The sequence below is a fragment of the Temnothorax americanus genome, unplaced genomic scaffold (assembly GCF_048541705.1).
Source record: "Temnothorax americanus isolate GAGA-0224 unplaced genomic scaffold, ASM4854170v1 Scaffold16, whole genome shotgun sequence".
Taxonomy (NCBI): domain Eukaryota; kingdom Metazoa; phylum Arthropoda; class Insecta; order Hymenoptera; family Formicidae; genus Temnothorax; species Temnothorax americanus.
The window spans coordinates 218,790-241,383 of NW_027509297.1; the positions used below are offsets into that span (position 1 = coordinate 218,790).

The window sequence follows — 22,594 nt, forward strand, 5'->3', positions numbered from 1 at the left end:
CATATATATATATATATATATATATATATATATATATATATATATATATAATATACATTTTATACAATTATCCAGATGTCTATCCTTCGTTTTCTTGAGAATAATCGTAAGTGCTCAGACGTATCACGAGAAATATCTGGCTGAGATCGAGCATGACAACATATATGTCACTTCGTACTTCCGTAAGATCGACGCGAGACGAAAGGCTCGCGGTAGTCTGACCCTACTGCCTCTGAAGAAGATCGAGAGATCGAAATTCGTGGATCCATACAGCCTGCGACCGGGCGAAGCCGAGCGGGTGAATTTGACTGGCCAAACGGTGAAGTTGATCCTCGAGATGATCAGCGTGACGACGTTTATATTGCTGGACAGGCTCTACTTCGAAGCGCTCGATTTGGTCAGAAGACACTCCCGCATGGAATATACTCAGGTTCGAGATTTGCGAGGGGCGATCCTTGTTATTTCCAGTTTAGATTTGAATTTAATTTTGAATTTAAGCCCAAGATTCTTTCGCCAAGTGAACTTTCAAAACAATTGGAAATCTTCACATATCTCAAGTTTAATTCCCCATTTTTTATTTGCAAATTTGATAAAAAGATTTTCAATTTTGATTAATTCATTTAAACGTAATGCAAAAAAAGGGGAATTCCATACGATTCTTCGCTTTTGACCTAAGGAAATAACGTAGCTGCAATGAAGGTCAAGAGATCTTTAAGCGATGATAAATAATGATGAGCAACTAACATATGCAAAATGGCCAGAACCAATACGGTTTTTTCTAACGCGTTATATAAGTTAATTATTTTGTTTATCCTGTCCGATCTATCTTGAACTTTAACTCGTACCGTTTCCAGGCGGGTCATCACGACATGACCTTGGAAGTTCGCGGAATCGGAGTGATAGCCTCTCTGATACGCAGCGTCATCCGCGGATTCAACGTGAAGAGGCGAGTGAAGACCGTGGTGTCCAACAGCGCGTGTTTACCGCGGGCCAGTAGAGTGCCGAATTACATGATCCTCAAGATCTACTCGATCTATCTGGCCATTTGGGTGTTGCTGTTCACCGCCGCTTACACCCAGCGGCTGCGGCGCGTGATCTGCTCGTTCTTCTACAGGAAGCGCGAGAAGAGGCGCGTGCTGTACCTCTACAACGAGAGCCTGAGACGTAGACTCGGGCACGCCAGGTAGAGACGGGATTAAATATCTCGCGATTAAGTTCGCACCTCGTCGGATTCTCTCTCCTCCGAGTTCTCTATGACTATAATTCGAGAAACGGAGGAGGTACTTTCAAGTAGAGAGTCCCTAACTGAATTATAGATTCGAGTCTCCTACGAATAAGAGACTCGGTTTTTTTCCACATCGCTCGTCTCGTATGATAAGGATTTAATTCCAGATAAAGTAGCTGATCTTACGAATGATGCTCGAACCATATTTTTATGAAACAAAACTCAGATATCAGAATTGATTCAAATCTTCGTGAATATACATGCCGACCTTGATTCTATCTCCGATATCAAGGTTTATGCGAGCCAGAGTCAAGACTCTGGCCAGGACTCGTCGGCTGGAATACGACATAGATCCGTGGATCGCCCTAAGGCTGCGCTGGCCGGCGCTCTGCGGCTGGTTGGCGATCTTCGCCCGGGCACGTCACAGGTGCCTCGTCTGCAGCGAAGTGGAGCCGAGGAAAGGCCCGCAGTTCCGTAGATGCACGACACCCGGATGTCCCTTCGTCCATTGTCCCGAGTGCTGGGACGACATCGGTAGGATTTGCTATGCCTGCGCGGACATCGGCGAGACAACGACGGAGGACGACACAGATGAATTTGACACTCACGTAACAAAGTAGAAGGAGGGTTGTACATACGATTTCGTATAGATGTTTTATTCGATACGCGGATTTGTTATATCATAAACAACCTTATATTATCTCAAGTCAATTAGAGATTTATATAATAAAGTTTTTATTTCATAAAAGAAGTTACATGAAGGAAATAACGAGTACAAATTCAGAATTTTATGATTATTTACAAATATATGTTTCCAAAAATTGAGGCTTATAATTTCGACGAGTTTTGAATTTCCCGTACTTCACTGAAAATAATGCTTTTTATAAGATATGCGTAAATACATAATATAAATCTAATTGATTTGACAATTAATATTCAGTATAACGTACAATAGTATAATATAATTAATACCAATATTATCAAAAAGTTATCTGTATATCGATGTATATACACATTATACTGATATTTATATCATTCAGTTTATTATTTAATTATTATATATATAAAAGCGAAAAACATATCAATAACATAATCGATATAAAAAATACCGGTTCCAAGATGAAATCATGGAATTATTTCGACATTAGAAGATCGATTCTAAATATTTGCGTATTTTTTACATTTATATATATCTTCATACTTCGTACATCAAACTCGGGAAACGCAGTAAAAAGTCCCGATTATTATGCGTACTTCGCTGCGACGTTGCCTTGAATTTTAATCGCTAGTTTTTATTAGTGTTATTTGAAAGAAGTTTCTTGACACGCCACGAGCGGAAATCTTCCGCTCGGTGATAGCTATATATATTTGTGTTAAAGTTTTTTTCCGTGTAAAAGAAAGCCGCGCGACTAGGATTCAAATGAGGAAAATATCGAAGGATCCCGTGCACCATCGAGCAACGAGGATAAACGCGACGGCATAAATACGCGCGGAATATATCACGATACAGTATATTATGAACGATATTTTATTTGCATACACGCATATGTTACATTCTAATCGTCAAATCGCAATTAGAAGGACGGTGAGAAAAATAGCATTGCGTCATAATAGTTTTGCAGCATATATTCGTTTCCCTCTACGTCGATTTCTGATTAGATCTCTACGTTTTCCTCCTTGGCCATATCCTCGTACTTCTTCGCGTATTTTCCGTTCGAATCGTATTTCGCCTTCAGCTCGTTCCACATATCTCTCTTGTTTAACACCAGGAATTTTATCACCTTTTTGATGACTGCCTTCTGATGATCCGAACATTTCACACATTCGGTTTCTAGCGCTTCGGTTATGTGTTCTGCAATTATATGATTTATTATTCATCTAACGATATTATTGTTGAATGCGATCGGGTACCGATGCTTTGTCTCGATGACGTCAGAATCGACCTTTGACACGCGATACAATTAACCATCAAAGATCTTGACATGTGATTATATAGAGATGTTTTTCCTAACAAATTGAATATTTATTAGTTAAGCGTAATTTATCGAGCGATTCAATGCTTCCTAAGCAAAAACGCTTTACAAGCTTGTTTTATTTTCTTTGCATATCTTACGTCACAAGTTACAAAGTTTTCTGCCTCTCTAAGAAATACGTTTTTAAAGCTGATTCTGCAAACGATTCTTCTTTTCCAATACATTTACACTCTTCCAGCGTCTTAACGGCAATAAATAATTATGAGATCTTTCGATTAAATATAATTAACAAATCAATGCCACGCACAGACTATCCAGACGCGAATAATAATCTAATTTAATTCAACTCGTTTGAAATGTTTTTCTATCCAAGCTGCACTTATAACAGCGAACTCTAATTCGCTATTGATTTCTCTGGAAATTTCTCATATTTTGTAAAAAATTTTGTAAGAATTGAGACTCATGAAAAATTCTGAAAAAATATATAAAATTTCCAGATACTCCAGAAATAATTGGATGAGGATTTTTGGAATATTTCCAGTATCCGTATATATGAAAACTTCTGATAGAGAGATTGCACTGATTTTCTCATATTTAAAAATCTGAAATATTTTATTCTTATTTTGTCTGAGTTTTTCTGAAAAATGTTCCAATTCGTATAAAATGTCTGAAAAATTCTGAGCATTTTAAGAAAGTCTGAAAATTTTTATTCCGATTAATAGTATGAAAAATTTTGAGACATTTTTCCACCAGAGAATAGAAGAACACGTGTGCGATACTCACTCTTCAGTTCAATAGCTTCAGCGGGGCATCTAACGTTGGGCTTGTCCAGCATACAATCGACATATCGCTTCAGCAATCGGTTGTTACTAAGAATTTGATCTACATCTATGTTGTCGTATTTATTCGTGTACTCGTCCGATGTGTCCGCGTGGACGTAGACGACGGAAATTACAGCAAACAGGCAAATCACTGCGAGTTTCATGACTGCAACACCCATACACGTCCGATTAAACGCAAAGCTCGAGTTTGGGGTAAATGCGCGTTGTGCCGCGAGCGATTTTGAAAGAATGCTTCATGGAAGCTACAATCGTGTTAACGGCATAAGCGAATATCTATCACTTACGGAAACTTACTACCGATCTCTTACGGAAAAATATACTACAAAAGATTACTGTAGTTGTGCGAAAAACTGAATTCATATACAATATTATTATTAGGCTACCAAGATCCAGCCCTCGGATTCTAAATGGCATTTTTTCCAATTAACTGTAAGATTCATATCGGTTCACGTATTATTGTTTACATAAATTTTGTATCACGATATCCATCGCGAAAAATTAAGGGAAGATCGATCGCGTTGCGTTTCTTGGAAGAATATCTGCAAGCGCACCCGCTTTTCAATAACACATCAAAATTTGCGAATTTGATTCTTCTTCTTTAAGAACACTGCTAAATATTAAAGGATGAAATTTAAACCAATACTTTGGGTAAATAACATTTTGTTACTTTTAACTACTGTGTCTGCCGAAATAAAAGTAATTTAAATAGAGTATAATTTAACACTATGAATTTAACAGTGAAGATCAAACGTTGAAGCGGTATTGGATTCGCGCGAGACACGTAATGAAAACACGACGTCGCACGACGATAAAAAATATCGGACGAGGCGTGGTACATAATGAGACATTTGCATTTCGATCAGACGCGATTGCGCGGCGAAAAATAAGTCTCGAAACACGTGTAATCTTTTCAGATTAACACTGTTAAATTCGTAGTGTCAAATTACACTCAATTTGAGTCATTTTTAAACATTTCCTATTATAGGTCGCTCTTACTCAATATGTCCGTTAATTTAACTAAAACAATGTTAATTTAAATCAATAGAGTTAAACTAATATTGTTTTGTGTTAAAACAATAAATTTGGACACACACATGGTAGTAAAAAGTAACAAAATATTACTTAACTTAAGACGTTGGTTTAAATTTCATCCTTTAATATTTAACAGTGTGTACAGACCCCTTTTGGGAGAGCGTCACAAATAAATTTCCACATTTAATATTTTCTTTTTTTTTTTGGTTTGCGTTTATGAAACACACTGCCCCATGTGTCGGTGGGGCGCAAACCCGAAAGTTAATGCGACAGTTAATTTATCTGCACAATAATCCAGCTTCGAAAGCGGAGTCGCGACAAAAAAGTTCGCGCCGATCGACGCACGATAAATGCTCACCTAACACGTATTATTCGCGATCTGACGTAATATTGTACGAAATGTACCCGTGTGACTTGACTTTATATAGATGCGAAGAAGCGTACGGCAGGGTGGGAACGGTACCGATTCATTCCGCGAATTCCGTCTTCATCATCAGCCAGCACCTTCACCTTCGCACCCGCGATGGAAAACGCTTCCACGCGTCAGCATCGGCTTTAATGACGCACTATCATTTTTCTCTCTTCTCACTTGAGGACTTAAAAATGCAAAAGTGATTATCAACGGAGTGTCATTGCCGCAACGATCGCTTCTTCTTGAGAAAAAAAAAGGAACTATCCAGCTCTGACGCCGTCTCCAATGGGCATAATTTAAAATCTATTTTCCGCGAATGGCACGTTACGGAATGGGATGGAAAATTTTCTTTTTGAAGAAATTTTAGATTTATCACATGATCTATGCATCGATTTTAACCTTCGCATTTGCATACCACTTAAAAAACGATGTAACTGGCAATTTTTCGTTCTATTTACATTCATTTCTTCTTTATAAAAAATTCTATCACGAGAATATAGAAGAAACAATATTATTTCAACGCCCAGAAATTAATATAAATATTAATTATTATTGCGACAACAAAACTGATAGATAAAAGTGGATTATAAAATTAATATTCAAGGCTCCGCAATGATCGAACGAATAATTCATTTTTGATTTCTGATTTCAGATAAATGATTTTTCGAGACTCACTGTACCTGTAAACATCTCGGGCGATGTTATTTCCAGAAAATGTCAGCTCTATTTTTTATCTCATTTTTTCAAACGTTACTGAACGACTATAACTTTTCAAAACTTGACATGGTCGTTCATCTTTCTGTCATTATTAACAAAAATATCTCAAGCGCAATATACACGCGCGCATTCTCTTTCTCTCTCTTTTTCGCTCAATTGCATTCGAACTGAAACAAGCAGAAGCGTAAGTAATGCGCTGGTTCGAAGAAACGTAGTATACGAGAAAAATATAATTGAAGAATATCGGGTAATTAGAAAAAAAAACATCGTTACGAAAAAACGTTACACGTTTTTAATCTAATAGCTTGATTAGCTATGACTCGATGATCCCACGATGTTTGGAAGCAATCGAGACTTATTAAAGTAATCAGTATATAATTATTACCACGTGCATATTTCACACGAGGCTTTATCTCTCTCTTATCAGTATATAATTATTACCACGTGCATATTTCACACGAGGATGAACGTTAACTTGCATTCATCTCTGGGAGACCAGTGGAGAAGCAAGAAGGTATAGCGTTCACAGAAATCGTTCACACAAGTCTTTCTTAAATGAAAATATCGCATAATTTATTTATCGCACAATATGTTCGACGAATATCCGTGTCGGAGTATACATCATAATAAGTAAATTGTAAAGAGTCTAATTTTCTGTTGTTCAATTGAGAAAATAGTGCGCACAGTGTAACACGCGTGTCGAAGATCATATAGACAATTTATTGTGACCGAAGCGGTACTTGATAACGTCATTCTTTATCCGACTACAGTTGTTTCGTAAGGATTGTTCTATATTAGGGGTAAATTTCGATGTTAACGCGCTATAACTAAAATATCAACTTTTACATACATATCGCAAAAACGAGACCTTTAATCGCTGATCTCGATTGCTTACCTACGATACGCACAACGCTTACGAGAGGAAGCCGTCCCAATAATACACATTAGCTATGTATCACCAAATATAGTCGGATAAACGGAAGAGCTATTTAATATCTATACAAAATATGAGCGAGTCGTTTGTATTTTAGCGTCGCTCTGTTCATACAAATGTTTCTCTTCGCGCGCGCACACACATACAAATACGCACACACACATACATACATACATACGCACGCACAAACGTACAGGCACACAAAGAGAAAGTCTGGATATAGAATTTGTCTATCTACTTAAACCTGAGTAGGTCTTTACTCCTGTTGTTATGTACAAATAGATAGGCTCTCTTTTATATCTACATAATTAGGACCTATATATACATTTCACCGTGTCCCTCTATTTAGACTTACATATACAATTTTAATAAGCGTGAAAATTTCGGGGACAATCGATTTAAATATTTAACATTATCGTACGGCTACGAAATTCCTGCTCTATTACTTTAGGGGTAAGTAATATAAAAGCATATACGTTACATTCCAAAAAATATACTCGCGTCGTTATCTTACGTTTCGTAAAATAAAAATCGCAAATTGTTCATATCGGTCGATCCAAAAAGATGATCCGCGAGTCGGATCACTTTGATGACATTGAAATTATCTTAAAAAGTATTCAATGAGATTCGCATCTAAATTGTTTAATTTTTTTATTTATGTATATGATAATATTGATCGATAAATTATTCTTACGTTTTGAATGGGAGAGAATGTAAAAGTACGGCAAAAATAAAAATAGTTTCTCTCAATAATTTTTACATACTTTGTGTATATCGTTTTGAAATAAACGTTTCCATAAATGTTTCTTACGGTGGCAGCTTTTGTGGTATCACAAAATTCAACACACGCGTACTAATATTAAAAAGGTTATTTTCGTGGATTTTGACTTTTAAAGTGATGAAAAATAATTGCGCTCTCAAAGTATCTGTTAGGTGTCTTTTTCGTTACCGGAAATTTAGTTTAAAATTTTATCGTAATAATAATAATAATGGCGACTCTTTATTGTCGCAAGGTTATAATTCTTTGTGCTTTGAAGCATATTATCGTTAAGAAAGTATTTCCTTGTCGTATATACAAATACTATACAAATAACAGGCAAATTATCTAATACTATACATCGTACATTAATTGAATATGTGAATATTTGTATCATCCTTCGTCAATAAGGAATTTTTTCAGACCAAATAAAGAAATCAATTATCAAATAGATTATATAGCGTCACATACATAATTATATAATCATGGCTTGCATGGTACGCATAATGCGTATCATAACATATTTTAATTATATGGATTGTCAACCGGTTTATCAAGATTTATCATTCTACATTTCTTGTAAAATAACCAATTTCTTTTATATATTACATCATTAGTCTTCATTCATATACGTACATATCAATATTTTAATAGCAATATACATCTAGCTAATAAATAACAACAATAATTATCATAGAGCAGTTAATTTCAATAATTTCTATACTGTCTTAAAAAGTTTCGATATATATCTTAGTACACTGCTTTGTATACTACGATATTTTATAACTCAAAAACAAAGATGCATGAATAATCTTGATATTTCCTTATTGCCGAATATGAACATTCAAAACAGAAAGTTGCACGACGGGCATTATCTACACACGGAAATATAACACAGTGGAAGAATTAATTGAGCAATACGTTCAATGGCTCTACGTAGGCAGTGTTAAGAGATTCTTTCAAATAGCATTTAATTGGAGAGAAATGATAAGTAAAATAAATATATTAAGGGCCGATTCTCTAAATATTTGTAAATGCTTGTCACAATTACTGAACTGTTTATTATTTTCGACATTTATAGCTATAAGAAAAACCAATTTAAAAACATTTTAAAAAAGCCATTTTAAAAAAGAACAAAAAACCGATTGAACAATTTCCGAGATTTTATCGTAGAATCGGCCCTGAACTCATTGCCAGTTTTATGACAAAAAAAAAACATAAATTGCGCCCGATTATGAATCCATTTCATCCTACGTTGAACAATAGATCGCGTTATATCATATCAACATCCTTGTTTAAAAGGATCAACAACAATGCATCTACTATAATATGCATACATGCGTTTTTTTTCTTCCGTTTCCTCTCTTCATCTGCCTTATATTTAACTGAATCAGACTTAAGAATTTTAGTTATATCTAAGACTTAGCTTATAAGATTAGAGATGACTTAGAGTGGCAAAATAGTCGTAAATTTTTACACATTTGATCAATTGGCTGTGATCCAACCGTTAGCTACTAGATAATGAAGAATTTTGCTTTCTGGTTCTGATTGAGGTACAATACTCGATCTTCTATTACCGTTTAAATATTCCTGTGACATTAAAAACGATATTAGCAAATTATATGCAACAGTTACGACAATAAAAGCAAATCGACGTTCATCACTTACTTGTAATAACAATGTCTTTTGCGTCAAATACTGAGTCGGCTTTAGATCAAGTTGAATACACAAGGATTTTTCTTGCTTCGTTAAAAGATGAGACGCAGCCTCCAATTCTATATCTCGTTCTGGGATAGAAGTGCTACCACCGCTGTAACCTTTTTCCTGTGAGGAACTGGGGCTGGAAGTCGATTGATTGGAAGTGTTTGGATTGCTATCCGACTCCGCCCACTGATTGGCTGGAGTCGTCGTCCGATTGTGACTGGTTTGACTGACTGTAGGGCTGGCCAAGTCTTGCTTTACAATGTATTTTCGGTCGATTGAAGAGTAACTTTTTTCTTCGTCTCTGTAAAGAAAAAAGAAAGAAAATGTGCACAATTCCTTTAGCCGTATAGAGTATTTTATTAGTAATTCTAAAATTGTAAAAGTTTAACAGCCTAAGATATTGCAACAATACTATTGCTGCAACTTGAAAAGGAGCTTTACATAGCAACGCTTAACAGAAATAATGAAGCAGACAAAATTTTCATTAAATATATATAAATACAAAATAGACAAAGATATGCGTGATGATGTGAGAAGTAGCAATAATTATAAATCCCGCAATACAAAATGTAACATTTAGTCCTACAAATATGACATCTCACCTTCTTTTTGAAGTGCTGCGTTGTATTGGCGTGGACGGCCCACTGCTGCCCTAAGTGAAATGCAAACTGATACAATCTGTTCACAAATGCCTGGCAACACGCACCACAAACAGTAGAATTAGTTAAAAATAAGCAAAAGCTAGTTTATACAATATAGTTAAGGGCCTCAACTCTTTCTTTTAATTTTTATTGTACATATAAATGTACGAAGAGAATAAAAGCCAAATAGAGACAGTTGTGATTATTTTAAATAATTTTCTTTACATCTCCTTTACAAAAGTATGAGATCAATGGAATATATATAAAGTTTATTACAAAAGAAAATGATGGAAATAGTAAAATTGAAACATAATATTAACATATATCTTGTTACAGAGATAAATGTCTTGTCCACACACTTATACATATAGAACATATAAATTTTCAAAGTAAAAGTTAAATGTCTATGTATAAATTAACACTGACACAAGTAAAAAGTTAAATATCTATAATAACGCACACAAAAATGACATGGTATAACAATTATAATAAGAAGCACAATAACATTGCTGCTTAATATCATTTTTTTAGGTGATATTTTGAGTGATATAAGTAGGTATAAAATATTTCAAGTAATATCTGTAAGTCTGAGATATCTTGGGTGATATCTCATAGTAACGTCATACATTGATATGTACTCAGCTTTAGCATGCGTTAACATTTGGTAAAAAAACTACGATAATATATAATACTTTTGTTATAGAAATATATGACTAGCTTTTACGAATGCACATATATAAAAGTATCATGAAATATAAAATATTCTAAATTCATACAGTGTCATAACAAGACGTTATATAAAAATAAAAATGTATACTTACAGATTTCTTTTCAGTCCAATGATCCACTGTATCATTTTGTCTTTGAGTCTGCGCAAGAACCTGCTCGAAATGAGCGCATTCCTCGTGTCTCGTAATGCCGTTCTCACGATATCGATACAGCTCCGAGAGCCGTAAGCGCAATTCTCTTTCCCTCTCGAGATTTGTTAGGAACTGTTCGTGCTCTTGTGCTGTGTAAAACTGTGCGAATACACGCATTCTGTCCCTAAATTCTCTGCGTAAAATAAACGAAATGCTTAATACGTTGAACGAGCGAAGACAATTAATCTATCAAAATATTGCGCAAAACACAAAGAAAAAAGTAATATTAATATAAATCGTACTTTTCTTCTTTCGTCCATTTTTTCTTTATTCCTTTATCTTTCCTGGAAGATGCAAAAAAAGCAGACACAAGTTGGTAATCTCTTACGACGCGTTTTCGTCTGGCTCGCTCTCTGAGATTACTGGTGTACATATCAACTTGTGCTAGTTTAAGTGCGATGTCAAGATCATCGTCTTCGGCAGGATTCAGGAACAATGAAGAAACGAGAGACTCGGCCTCATGATTGTAATCCTGAAAAAGCATCATAATTGTTAAATTGCATTTCTAACAAAAAAATTAGATCATATTTTAGAAATCACACCTTTAGAAAAATACCGTCACAATTCAAAAATTTACAATTTTCGGGAAAGAGGAAAAACAAATTTAATTCAATTTTTTGAATTGTGAGATAACTAAAACAATTACAATTATAATATTCTATTGCAATGAAATTTATGCTGTTTTTTGAGGTTCGGTGGAATTCACTGATCAATCCACTTACGACACTTCATCCAGCGACCGCAACATAATCTGTTCGAAAGAATAACGATACTTCGCTGCCCCGTGCAGCGGATTTCGCGTATAGACGTGTGACACTGTTATAGCACGTAGGTAATATTTCAAGCATACTTTTTATAGGCTTAACTCAAAATCGAAATTTGAATTGTGACCGTATTTATCTAGGATTGAGAAAAGTCCCGATTTTACTCTCTCAAAATCATCTCGTTGAGGCATGTAACCCAGTTGTGCGGCTTCTTCCGGGGTGATGTCCAATGGTGGTAATCTGGACGTGAGGTCAGGGGATAGAGGGCCATGATCGGACTTTGTCTGATCCGTAAGATTTGGTACGTAGCTATCCGTGGGTGGCCATGTGTGCTTTCCGATGTTACCATTGAGATACCTAGCGATATATTCTTCTTTCGCTTCTGTAATGATAATGAAATAAATTCCATAATAATGGAACGCCAAATAGCTCAGTGCTAGAACAATTGCCTGCCAAGCTAAAGATCCGGATTCGATTCCTGGACTCCCACATACATATAACACAAGAAATTTAGAATAAAAATGAAAAATAAAGTACCCAAAACATGTATTTAATCCCAAAGTAACTGGGAATTATGGTACTATATTACTCTTCAAAGACCAACAATCTCCAAACAACAACAATAATAAAATATTACAGTGTAAAAGACGAGGGAAAAACGATACGAACTAATTTAAAAAATCGACTCTAGACTTTCTGAGTTTCTCACGACGTTTACAAAGCATGTCAGTTAAATTATACCTTCTGGCGTACGCGTCTCGATATGTTTACTGATGTCTTCCCAGTTTCCAAAGCCAAACTGTTCGATAGCGTCCAGAAGTCTCAGCTGTTCTCTAGCTGTCCAATTGCCACGGCCATTGAATATGCTGATCGTACCAGAGTCCTAAGTTGATGTTTGTAATAGTATATTAGTGCTAGCACTTCTGCAGCATATAAATTTCAAAATTGTCTGTTTGGTACATACCATGAATTGATAGGCATGATTATTTTTATGTTGACCAATTTCAGCACCGGCGGAAAAACACTGAAAACAATTTACAAAGTTAATACAATTAATATTATCGATTAATATTTTTTAATTAATATTTCCAATTTCGCGTAAATGGTTTTCATATTTTTTTAAATATTAAATTTATGCGTCAGACTATATCTCGTATTCATACTTTTATACAAAAATAGACTCAAATATCGTATCTTGCCAAAGAATATCATTTCTTGCCAAAAACAAAACGTTTTACTCAGTATAAATAATTTAAAGAATGACAAATAACATTCAAAAATATCGATTACTATGAAAGAAACATTTGCGCGCACTTCAATAATTCATTATATCGCCTGTTAAAAAACTACGATAAATATTCATACGCGATTTAAAATTATAATATCAAAATTTCATAGACGTCACAATTCGAAATATCCGCCAGTACGCCCACGTGTATTTTAGCCATCGCAGCTCCATTCACAAGTTCGTAAATAGAATAAAGGTGCTGAAAAAAGGGAGGGGGGAAAGAAATGGAGGGTGAGAAATGCGGAAAGCGGAAACACAAGTGAAACATACCCAAAAGCGGACGATGACTGAAACTATGAGAGAAGTACGAAATGAAAAGTGAACCGATGGAAAGGAGAAAATAATAAGAAGAGAAAGCGGGGAACGCGCGTGGCATGGAGAGGAGAGAAAAGGAGAGCGGAGAAACGGTCGGAAAGGTCGAAGAAAGAAACGTTAGCAAGGGGGAGAGCCGAGGCTGTCACGTGACCCAAAATGGTCGTCCCCGAACGGTCGACCCACCTGCAAGCAAAGGTCGAACTCCGGGCACTCGATGCATTTGACGCGTAGGCCCGCGATGTCCTCCTGGCAATAGGTGCAGTTGTACTTGGCGTACAGATCTGAAAGGCGCATAACGATATAGAGACGGCGATAACGGCAAGGGGCGGGGGCGGGCGGGCGAGCGAGCGAGCGAGAGGGTCGCTCGACGCCGCGACACACGGAATACGCACCCGCCATTATTGTCCCGCTGAATCCTTCCCAGAACAGATTCGGGTGACGTCACCGCATACCATCGGGCCAGTGAGTTCACGGTATCACGAGGCGCTGGGACGCGGTGCCGCCGCCGTGATCATCATCTTTCCGTTCGCGTACAGATCCCGCGCGAGCAGAACGTCGCGGAACCGCGACGCGTCTCTCTCTCTCCCCCCCTGCGCAGCCCTTCGTTCACCCCGTGCAGACGCGTGTGTGATCCGCGAGGGAACACCGACCAAAGAAAAAAAAAGGAGCGGAAGGGTCGTGTTTACGACTGTTGCGCGTCGCGCGACCGATACGCATGCGCCGGGCGTCACTCAGCTGCTCGCCACTGTCCGCGCCGCTCTTGATCATTCTTCGAACGTGGCCCTCCGACGACTAGATGACTCTCGCTCCCGCGCCCCACTTCCGCTTCGACTTACGCCATGGACGTGATAAGTGTAGATCGGGGGCGAGATCGTGTATCTCGAAACGCGAGGTGAAAATTGCAAAAATGAAGAAATTCACTAGAGTACTCGCGATTTTATTTGTCGAAATCTAGTGATACTGTTCACTTTTGGTAATTTCACTTTTCCTTGATTCTCTCTGGCGCCACGTGACGCGCAATGCTCGCGCTCGACGAAAGCGCGAAAATCGTCGATGTTTCCCCATTCGACGCTTCTCTCTCGATTTGGCATTTGGCTCTCTTTTTCAATAAATTTATCGCCACTCGAATATAGAAGGTCAAAATTATGACATTTTTAAATATATATATATATTTAAATATATATATATATATATATATATCACATTTCTCTGCAATAATTATCTCTTTTTGAAATGAGTGCTTTTTTTTAAACATTTGGTTTCTTAGCAACCGATAAAACAATGAAAATAAGAACGATAAAATTGTTTATATTTTAATTGTCATCAGCGAAGCATGATTTTAAATGGAGTTGTCATTAAATCAGGAATTTCGAAAATGTTCGTAAGGAATGTGCGCAAGGTAACATAATAAATAATTTAATATTCTCGATACACAGAGTATGTCATATTAAATATTATGATTAATTATTAATTAAGTATAAGTATCATTGTTGTATGAAAGAATCGTAGAATATATTTTCATATATAACTTAAATCGTTTGGGACGAGTCTTAAATGTTATTATAGCTGTAATTAAGTTGTATTGTTGGATCAGTGCCAAATGTATGTCTTGTATCTGCTGAATAAAGTTGGATACGTAGTTACCCGGTTTCGAAATAACTTTTATTAATTAAAATCAATTTTTATACTTTTTCTGTAAATAAAATTTTTCAAAAACTCCAGTTTACATCTTTACAAAGCAAAAACTTGATAGAAAGAGGAATAAATCTCCCGTGCCAATCTAATAAGTCGACGAAAGATATTTTGCATTTTGAGAAAAAAATGTTTTAATTCTCATTAAGAACTCAATTTAACTCGATTTAGATACAACGCATGTACAGTGCTCCAATATTACGAAGATCGCTCGGCACAAATCAACCGCTTGCAGAGTGCAACAAAGCGTTCGAGAAATTTAAATTGAAGCAAGCAAAGATGCAGGTAAGTATACGTAATAATAATTCCAAACAGTCTAAAAAGCTCGACATAAAAATTGCATGTTAATGCACGCATCGTTTATCTCACTAGTGCGACGACGGGCTTCCGGTCTACTTAAAGGGTGGCATGCGCGATAAAATACTGTTTAACATCACGCTAGCTTTGCTCTTGTTTAACACGCTCCAATCAATCTACGCAATTAAGGAGTTCTTGACAAGATTTTAATTTTGCGCATGTCGAAACGTACCTCTTGAAAGTACAGGTATTTCATTTGGGAATCGACTTGTATAAGCCAGAATAATAAACAATTTCACTTTATGTAAAACATCATTACATCTGGTATATTACGCACGCATACAAACATACACACGACTACATATATGTCATGCATTTACGTACATTATTTATATTTAATACCGCTCCTAAAATTTTTTGGAAGATATTTAATAAGGCACTCGATTATACGCTGCAGATGTCGATATTATTCCATCAGTCTGTTAAATATTGTATAATGAATTTCGTGGAACTTGGAAATTTATAATTTATATCGTTTTAAATTTAATTTTTGGTTTGCTACATGCGAGACGCGGCATATTAAAATTGGAACTAAATGCAAAAGTCGACGTAAACAAGCAACAACTCATATCAGTTTAATGTTTACAACTTGTGGACGTATTTACATGTCCGTAATTATAATTTAAGACGCAACAAATAAAAATGTAATTATAAATAAAGTCAAAAAATGACTATAAGGTATATTCTTACTGTACGTAGATTAATATTCAGGCGTAACTATATTAGTAATTTTGCGCTCCGTGAAAATTCAATCATATTTGATATGAGTGTAGTATGTAAAATTGTACAGTATTTCCTTCAAACTATTTTCAAGCTATCGTAAATATCGTACATAAGTATAGGAAAGTCAATTTTATACTTTCCATATTGATACAGCGCGAACATATTACATATTAAAAAATACAATATTTTTTTATATCACAGAAAAACGTATTTACATTATGTTACAATATTACACACTTGTGTGTTCCGCTAGTAACATTTAATAAAGTTACTTATGAAACATTATTTAATAAAGTTTCTTATAATTCATCTCTAATTTTGCTTTTTTTCTGTGAACTTTCTTTTCCACTAATATTTATATTATTTGTATTTACATTGGTTTCCTCTGCGATCGATTTTCTATGATTTTCTGATATATATTTATTATCGTGCATGTTGGCTGCATGTTCCTTCGGCGATGTCTTTTTTCTTCGTTGTATTAAAACCTTTAGAGCTTCGCTGAATTGTAATAATGTCTCAGCGATTGGCCGTTCCATATATTTAGCTGCGATTTCATCGAATTGATCGTCTTCCTCCGAGGTTAATTCGTGCTTAATGTACTTAAATTGATCTATTATTTCCTTAAGACTTTCTCTAGCATCTTTTACCATCAGTTGACCATTACTTTCCACGGAATAATCCATTTCCTCCGCTATGTGCGAATCGCTCTCAATACGTTTTGTATCATTTGTTGATGCCATTGTATCAGTATCATCGTGTATGAAATCTTTCTCAAATTCCTTAAACTGATTTATTATATTCCTTATGCTTTCTCTTACATTTATTGATTTGGGTGTCTTGGCATTCTCTTCTTTATCCTCTTCTTGTATAACTTCTGTCTCAGATAACTCTACGTCAATTTTATCTTGCAACTTTGCAATCTTTTTCGCATCTACTTTTATATCTACAATTTTATTTTCTTCTTCCACTGTATCTTCAGTTTGTTTTAGATTACCTGATTTTATTAACTTGATTTTACCTTTCTTTTGTGTAACAACTGGCTTCTGTATACTAAATTCATCATCTTTCATACGCTCTTTCACGATCTTAGGTTCTTCTCCCATTGTTGATGTTTTATCTGTAGGTGATGGTTCTTTTAACTCCTGTTTCAATATTTCTATCCCTTTTACCATCTCCGCTGTTACTCCTTTCTTCTTCATTGGTTTTGTTGAAAGTTCTATATTTTTTCGTTCATCGTTGACTTCTCTTCTCTGTTTGGCTTCTAGCTTCTTTTCTTGAATCATTTTTTTAACAGTTTCCTTAACACCTTGAGTTTCTTGACGTAGATTTACACCGTTTTTAGATTTTCCCTTAATGATATTTTCTTCTTCAATCTTCGTTTTTTTATCAGGTTTTACATCACTAATATCAGAAACATCTTCCCATGTAGTACTTTCCATAGATGTCACGTTATCGTCTGGCAAATCATTAAACATTTCCACTTTTTCCTCCATTGTATCATTTTCAGTTTCAACTTTGATATCCGAAAAATTTTGCTCAACAGTTTCTTCGACCATCTCAAGTTTTTCTATTGACTCCACAAGTTTGTCAACTACTTCCTCTTCAAGTGACGTGTTCAATTCCATATTTTCTGTATCATTTACCTGGTTTCCAAAATCCATCTTTACAGAAGACCTTGATTTTGCTTTATTAGGATCATATTTGATATTCGATTTTCTTTTCATAATAAATATACTTAGCTTCGTTTTAATCCTAATAGGCGGTAGCATGTTGTGATTTAACGTTATATGCGAAAATCCATCGATAGAATCAATAATATCATGAGTTCTTAGGTAGGGCTTTATATTCGGAGAATACTTGCTTCTTGCTTCCATCAAGAGATGAGTAAACTGTAGCATTTCAGGATCATCGGTAGTGAGGTTCTCTTGTTTTGAATAACTGTAATAAGTGTTTTTTCTATTAAAAAGTACCATGACGCAGACAGTAAGGAACTTGTTACAGAGAGGCAAAATAACTTACACCCAAGAAGCATTGGTCTGTGTAAATCTTGATACCCCGGTTTGTGCAGTAAACACATCAATATGCACATGTACTGGTTCGATTGAGTCTCTCTCAAGTCTGTGTAACTTAGCGATTGCCAATCCTCCAGGATAATTAGAGCTAGCCACGCATAGTAGAAACATGGAGAATATAGTATTCAATACAAGATGACCAAAGACTAATAACGCTAGAAAAGCATTCAACCACGTTTTTGCTCTGTTTTCCCATCTAATTTCCAACAAGAAATAGTTTTCGCATTATTACATTATATATAATTATAAAGATTCATAATCGGAAGCTTAATTCGCCATCAGCAGCTATAATCTGATCTCTATAATTAAATTCTAGAGTGTTTTATTGATAAAGGAACAAAAAATATATATATTTAATTATTGCAAAAATATAGATTTTTCTTTATATCTTAAGAGCAGAAAGCATAATAATAATAATAATAATAATAATAATAATAATAATAATAATTTCGTAATCCTTACAATTATAAATACATTTTAAACAATTATTTTGGTAAATTAGAATTACTGATGGAAAATTAATCAAACTATAATTAAAATGAAACATATACTTACATTCTGTGACAAGCAGCAGCTGCGCCAATATTCAACAGTGGAAATACGTATATTATGAATCTCAATTCCTTGTGTGGTAAAAATGAAAATATTGAGATGAATATGATAGCTGGAACAGTAAGCAGGCGAACTCTAGCGTCCCAGATCATCCCAAACGGAATTAGAAAATATGAAAGCGCTAGACCTCTCGGCAATGCTGAATAAAAGTACCATAAAAATGGTGATGTCTATTCATATGTCAAGTTCATTTACATACTGATTTATATATTGAAAGATTACAAATATCTGTTCAAGGATCTCTAATATCTCAATTAAAAGTGCATGTTTGAGAATTTAGGGTAGGTGGCCACAGGCCACATATTATGACCAGAAATTTGAAAAAATGCTGTAAGTAACCAATCATATATTTCGTAATATGATAGATCGAAAACAATTTTTTCTGACTTTACAATCCAAGATTTACCATTCGAGATATTGAGAATCCTTAACGGAAAAGTTTGTTGTGTCTGAAAAGGATACGCCCCATTCGCTGCTCTTATTAAGAAGAGTGTTGAAATAAAACACTTCGCCTTCTGGCCATACTAAGCGTCTCCAAAATATCGAATCTATAGTAATAGTAAGGGCTAAGAACAATACACCAGCTGGAACCGCAATTTTAAGTAGTCTAAAAATTATTATAAAACATTATTGTATAATAAGCAAAGTAATTTGGAAAGGAATCGTATAAAAGATTAGATATTTTTTAATAATATAAAACTGTAATCGGTCTTTCTCGTCTCAATGAAGATCCAAAGACACTTTCATGTTAATGTATTTAATACACATAACATTTAGAGATTTGACTTAAAAGCTTACAAATCTGTGCAGTTTTGCAGAAGATCCCTTAATGATTTTAATCATCTCTGTTTGTAATCTTACAGCAATATTAGGAATCAATGGTCCATGACATAATATGTAAATACCTTTGTATAGAAAGTTTATGGCTCGCTATATCGTATAAAAGGAATAATCCCAAAAGTATGGCGAGTTCTGCTCTGAATATTATTATTGCTGCAGCCGACGACCAGATAAACAACACATGCTTTTGCCTCAGCCATCCAAATAAGGCCACTAATACTACAATATCAGTCCCATTAATTAAAAAGAACACGTGTAATTATAATAATATAAATAATGTGAAATTATATGAGTTAAAACATTTTAAAATTTAAAGTACTGAAATATAAGCTCTTCGATTATCAAAAATGCATACATATACATATATAAAGAGTTTTACTTTATTACCTAAAGGCATAGCCATTATATTTGGCAGTGGACGACTAAGATAGTACATAAAATGATACTGCGACACAGTTATGAGCACAAACCACTTCGCGAACTGCGGCCCAAAGATACTTTGTAAAGCGTGCCTGTATAACTTCAACGTACTTATTACCAATAATCCCAATACTGCTCTTACTAAAAATAAAAAAAAAACTAATGTTAAACTCTTATTTTACAAAAATATGTGAAATTATCATTATACTTAAAAATTACTTACCCACATACTGAGCAAAAAATTTATTGAGCTTCAGGTAATTAATACCTGCCACCAATGGTGAGGCAAGACCAGATATGACAATAGGCCCCAAAAAAGAACGTGGCACGACTCCAGGAAATTCATGATGATCATACTAGAAGAATAACAAAAATATGATTTGTTAATTAAAAATGTTTTGCGACGCTAAGCGAGAAATTATATCCGAGTGATCTGGCTTGCGATAAAAGTATATCTTTATTTTGTCTCTCAGACCTAAAGACAAGACCGGCCACGTTAACCTATCTGAACATTTCTTATTTATAAATACAAGGTATATTAAAGATCTTCAACCTTTTCCTCTGTCGAATCGTGCATATGTATATACGCAAACTTTGTACACAGAGATCAGGTGTTCGCCAAAAATATTCATAGCAGAAAAGGCACAGTAATGCATTATAAATGAATTAGGGGCGGCATCAGCTGATCGCGAGTTTATAAATACGCGTACCTATCTGGTACTAAATATATAATGCGGCACTTTTTTTACGCGCTGGCTGCTCGATCACGACAGTCGGCCGGGACGAACAACGATCGTCGAGCAACTCGGTGTCCTCCGTCGAGTCGGACGACCCGATGGTCGTTTAATGTTTCAGTCATTACCTCCGTTAAATTGTCGCCGTGATAGAGGATATCGTGCATCGCCTGCAGGTTGAAGCTCTCCTCGACTTTCGTAAACGGGCAGTATAGCAGGTGCATCAACGATACCAAGATAACCAGCTGATCCATTATCACCGTTGGGCGTTTCACGCAGAGCATACGTTGCCACTCGACGAACTGTCGGGTCTCGTCATGATAAATTCGACGTGTCGGCACCAAAGACACTTTTTCTTTCGTTTACCCTCAAACACACGGTGCGACCACGATGTTATTGTGCGGCGGGCACCACGTATACTGTTACAAAAAAACGGAGCGACTCGCGCATGCGTCACCACGCTCCACAAGTCGATTCTCGATCCTCGGCGGAAAGTCTCCGGAATCATTTCGTCTCTTTTCCTTCTCTTAGGAATCTCTTTCTTCAAAAAGTCAATGTTGAAATAGCTACCTATAAGCGTCTTCTTGCTCATTAAAGTCTCTAAACCTATATTTTATATAATTGTAATAAATGAATAAAATCAATCGAGTGGAAAATAATTTGTTTATCTTTATACGTTATTAATTTCAAATCGTCTGCTATTACGTTATTTTAAATCCTGATGGTCGAACTTCCATCGCGAACGGCTCTCATCGTTTTTGAATCTTTTGAGTTTCATCAATCTTATCAATCTAATTAAAACCCTGAAAATCGTAGTACGCTGTAATCCCGCAGAGTAGAGATTCGTTAATCAAGAAGGATCATTCCGCTCGACTCGCAGCAGCGACGAATTGTCTTTTGTAATTGGTCCTTCCCGCGGAAATAGAGGATGCTCCGTGACTTGCATTCACCTCCGGAGCAATTCTTTCGATCGCAAGAGAAAATATCTGCTTCTGGGTGCGGACGTCCATCAAACTACAAAAAGAAAATAAAATGCTGCTGCGCGAGAAGTCCTAAAGATATGTCTTCAAAAACTTCAAAATCAACTTAATTATATATAATAAAGACGATTTCGACTAAAAACTCCGAGTAACTTAATCGGCGATTAAACTTGTCAAGCAATATTATACCTATCCCAGGTAGCAAGATGATGTCTAAAAACGTCTTTTAATGACGTTATTAGAGACGTATTATAAGACGGAATTAATACGTCATTTCACGTCACTCTGCTGCTACCTGGGATACTAATTTTGTTAATGGATAGACTAATAATTAATTTTTTGTTGTTTAATACATGGACGAAATAGAGAGAGAGAGATTCGGCAAATTATATAATATAAGTAAAATAATTTACTAGTGAAATTTAACAGGTAATTCCGTCGGTTGTTGGAGTTTCTTCGAAGTCCTCCTAATTCAATCGACAACATTGCTCATATAACAATATTCCTGCATTACATAATCGTCGTTCTTATAATCTAATCTATTTCTCCATATATGTATATATATATATGTCACGAACGACAACAAGTTAATTAATTCTAGTCGTATGAACAAAACAGTCTCAAGGATCACTCGATTACT

At 35.4% G+C, this 22,594-nt stretch overlaps 5 protein-coding genes across 8 annotated transcripts in view; 2 read left to right on the forward strand and 3 right to left on the reverse strand.

Moving 5' to 3' along the window:
• LOC143895580 (protein sneaky) overlaps window positions 1–2,140 on the forward strand; it is a 29,064-nt gene extending 26,924 nt beyond the window's left edge. Inside the window, exons 7-9 of the mRNA XM_077402818.1 lie at window positions 76–430; window positions 855–1,183; window positions 1,518–2,140. Coding sequence (XP_077258944.1) covers window positions 76–430; window positions 855–1,183; window positions 1,518–1,845 — 1,012 coding nt within the window. The 3' untranslated portion in view covers window positions 1,846–2,140. The remainder of the gene's footprint in view (window positions 1–75; window positions 431–854; window positions 1,184–1,517) is intronic.
• Window positions 2,141–2,737: 597 nt separating this feature from the next.
• Window positions 2,738–5,588, reverse strand: LOC143895578 (ejaculatory bulb-specific protein 3-like). 2 transcript variants are annotated; one of them, XM_077402816.1, is made up of 3 exons: window positions 5,431–5,588; window positions 3,982–4,185; window positions 2,738–3,077 (listed from the first exon to the last, which is right to left on the reverse strand). In XM_077402816.1, exons 2-3 carry the CDS (start codon window positions 4,181–4,183, stop codon window positions 2,881–2,883), a joined length of 399 nt encoding a protein of 132 aa, XP_077258942.1. In that variant the 5' UTR covers window positions 4,184–4,185; window positions 5,431–5,588; the 3' UTR covers window positions 2,738–2,880. The 2 variants fall into 2 exon arrangements, with proteins under 2 accessions (XP_077258942.1, XP_077258941.1); XM_077402815.1 differs by lacking the exon at window positions 5,431–5,588 and adding an exon at window positions 4,325–4,469.
• Window positions 5,589–6,748: 1,160 nt separating this feature from the next.
• Ada2b (Transcriptional adapter 2B) lies at window positions 6,749–14,306 on the reverse strand. Of its 2 annotated transcripts, XM_077402810.1 has the most exons (10): window positions 13,917–14,304; window positions 13,708–13,805; window positions 12,886–12,945; window positions 12,663–12,804; window positions 12,086–12,303; window positions 11,400–11,629; window positions 11,059–11,290; window positions 10,199–10,248; window positions 9,561–9,897; window positions 6,749–9,482 (listed from the first exon to the last, which is right to left on the reverse strand). In XM_077402810.1, exons 1-10 carry the CDS (start codon window positions 13,921–13,923, stop codon window positions 9,378–9,380), a joined length of 1,479 nt encoding a protein of 492 aa, XP_077258936.1. In that variant the 5' UTR covers window positions 13,924–14,304; the 3' UTR covers window positions 6,749–9,377. The 2 variants fall into 2 exon arrangements, with proteins under 2 accessions (XP_077258936.1, XP_077258937.1); XM_077402811.1 differs by lacking the exon at window positions 6,749–9,482 and having other exon boundaries at window positions 9,588–9,897; window positions 10,199–10,288; window positions 13,917–14,306.
• An 11-nt stretch (window positions 14,307–14,317) lies between these two features.
• Window positions 14,318–15,757, forward strand: LOC143895581 (cytochrome c oxidase subunit 7A1, mitochondrial-like). The gene is made up of 3 exons (XM_077402819.1): window positions 14,318–14,923; window positions 15,388–15,501; window positions 15,589–15,757. Exons 1-3 carry the CDS (start codon window positions 14,858–14,860, stop codon window positions 15,721–15,723), a joined length of 315 nt encoding a protein of 104 aa, XP_077258945.1. The 5' UTR covers window positions 14,318–14,857; the 3' UTR covers window positions 15,724–15,757.
• Window positions 15,758–15,796: 39 nt separating this feature from the next.
• On the reverse strand, window positions 15,797–22,033 carry Alg12 (Alg12 alpha-1,6-mannosyltransferase). Of its 2 annotated transcripts, XM_077402808.1 has the most exons (9): window positions 21,680–22,033; window positions 21,103–21,580; window positions 20,464–20,596; window positions 20,208–20,381; window positions 19,886–20,039; window positions 19,443–19,587; window positions 18,924–19,150; window positions 18,316–18,564; window positions 15,797–18,234 (listed from the first exon to the last, which is right to left on the reverse strand). In XM_077402808.1, exons 2-9 carry the CDS (start codon window positions 21,256–21,258, stop codon window positions 16,596–16,598), a joined length of 2,877 nt encoding a protein of 958 aa, XP_077258934.1. In that variant the 5' UTR covers window positions 21,259–21,580; window positions 21,680–22,033; the 3' UTR covers window positions 15,797–16,595. The 2 variants fall into 2 exon arrangements, with proteins under 2 accessions (XP_077258934.1, XP_077258935.1); XM_077402809.1 differs by lacking the exon at window positions 21,680–22,033 and having other exon boundaries at window positions 21,103–21,589.
• Between the last annotated feature and the right edge of the window lie 561 nt (window positions 22,034–22,594).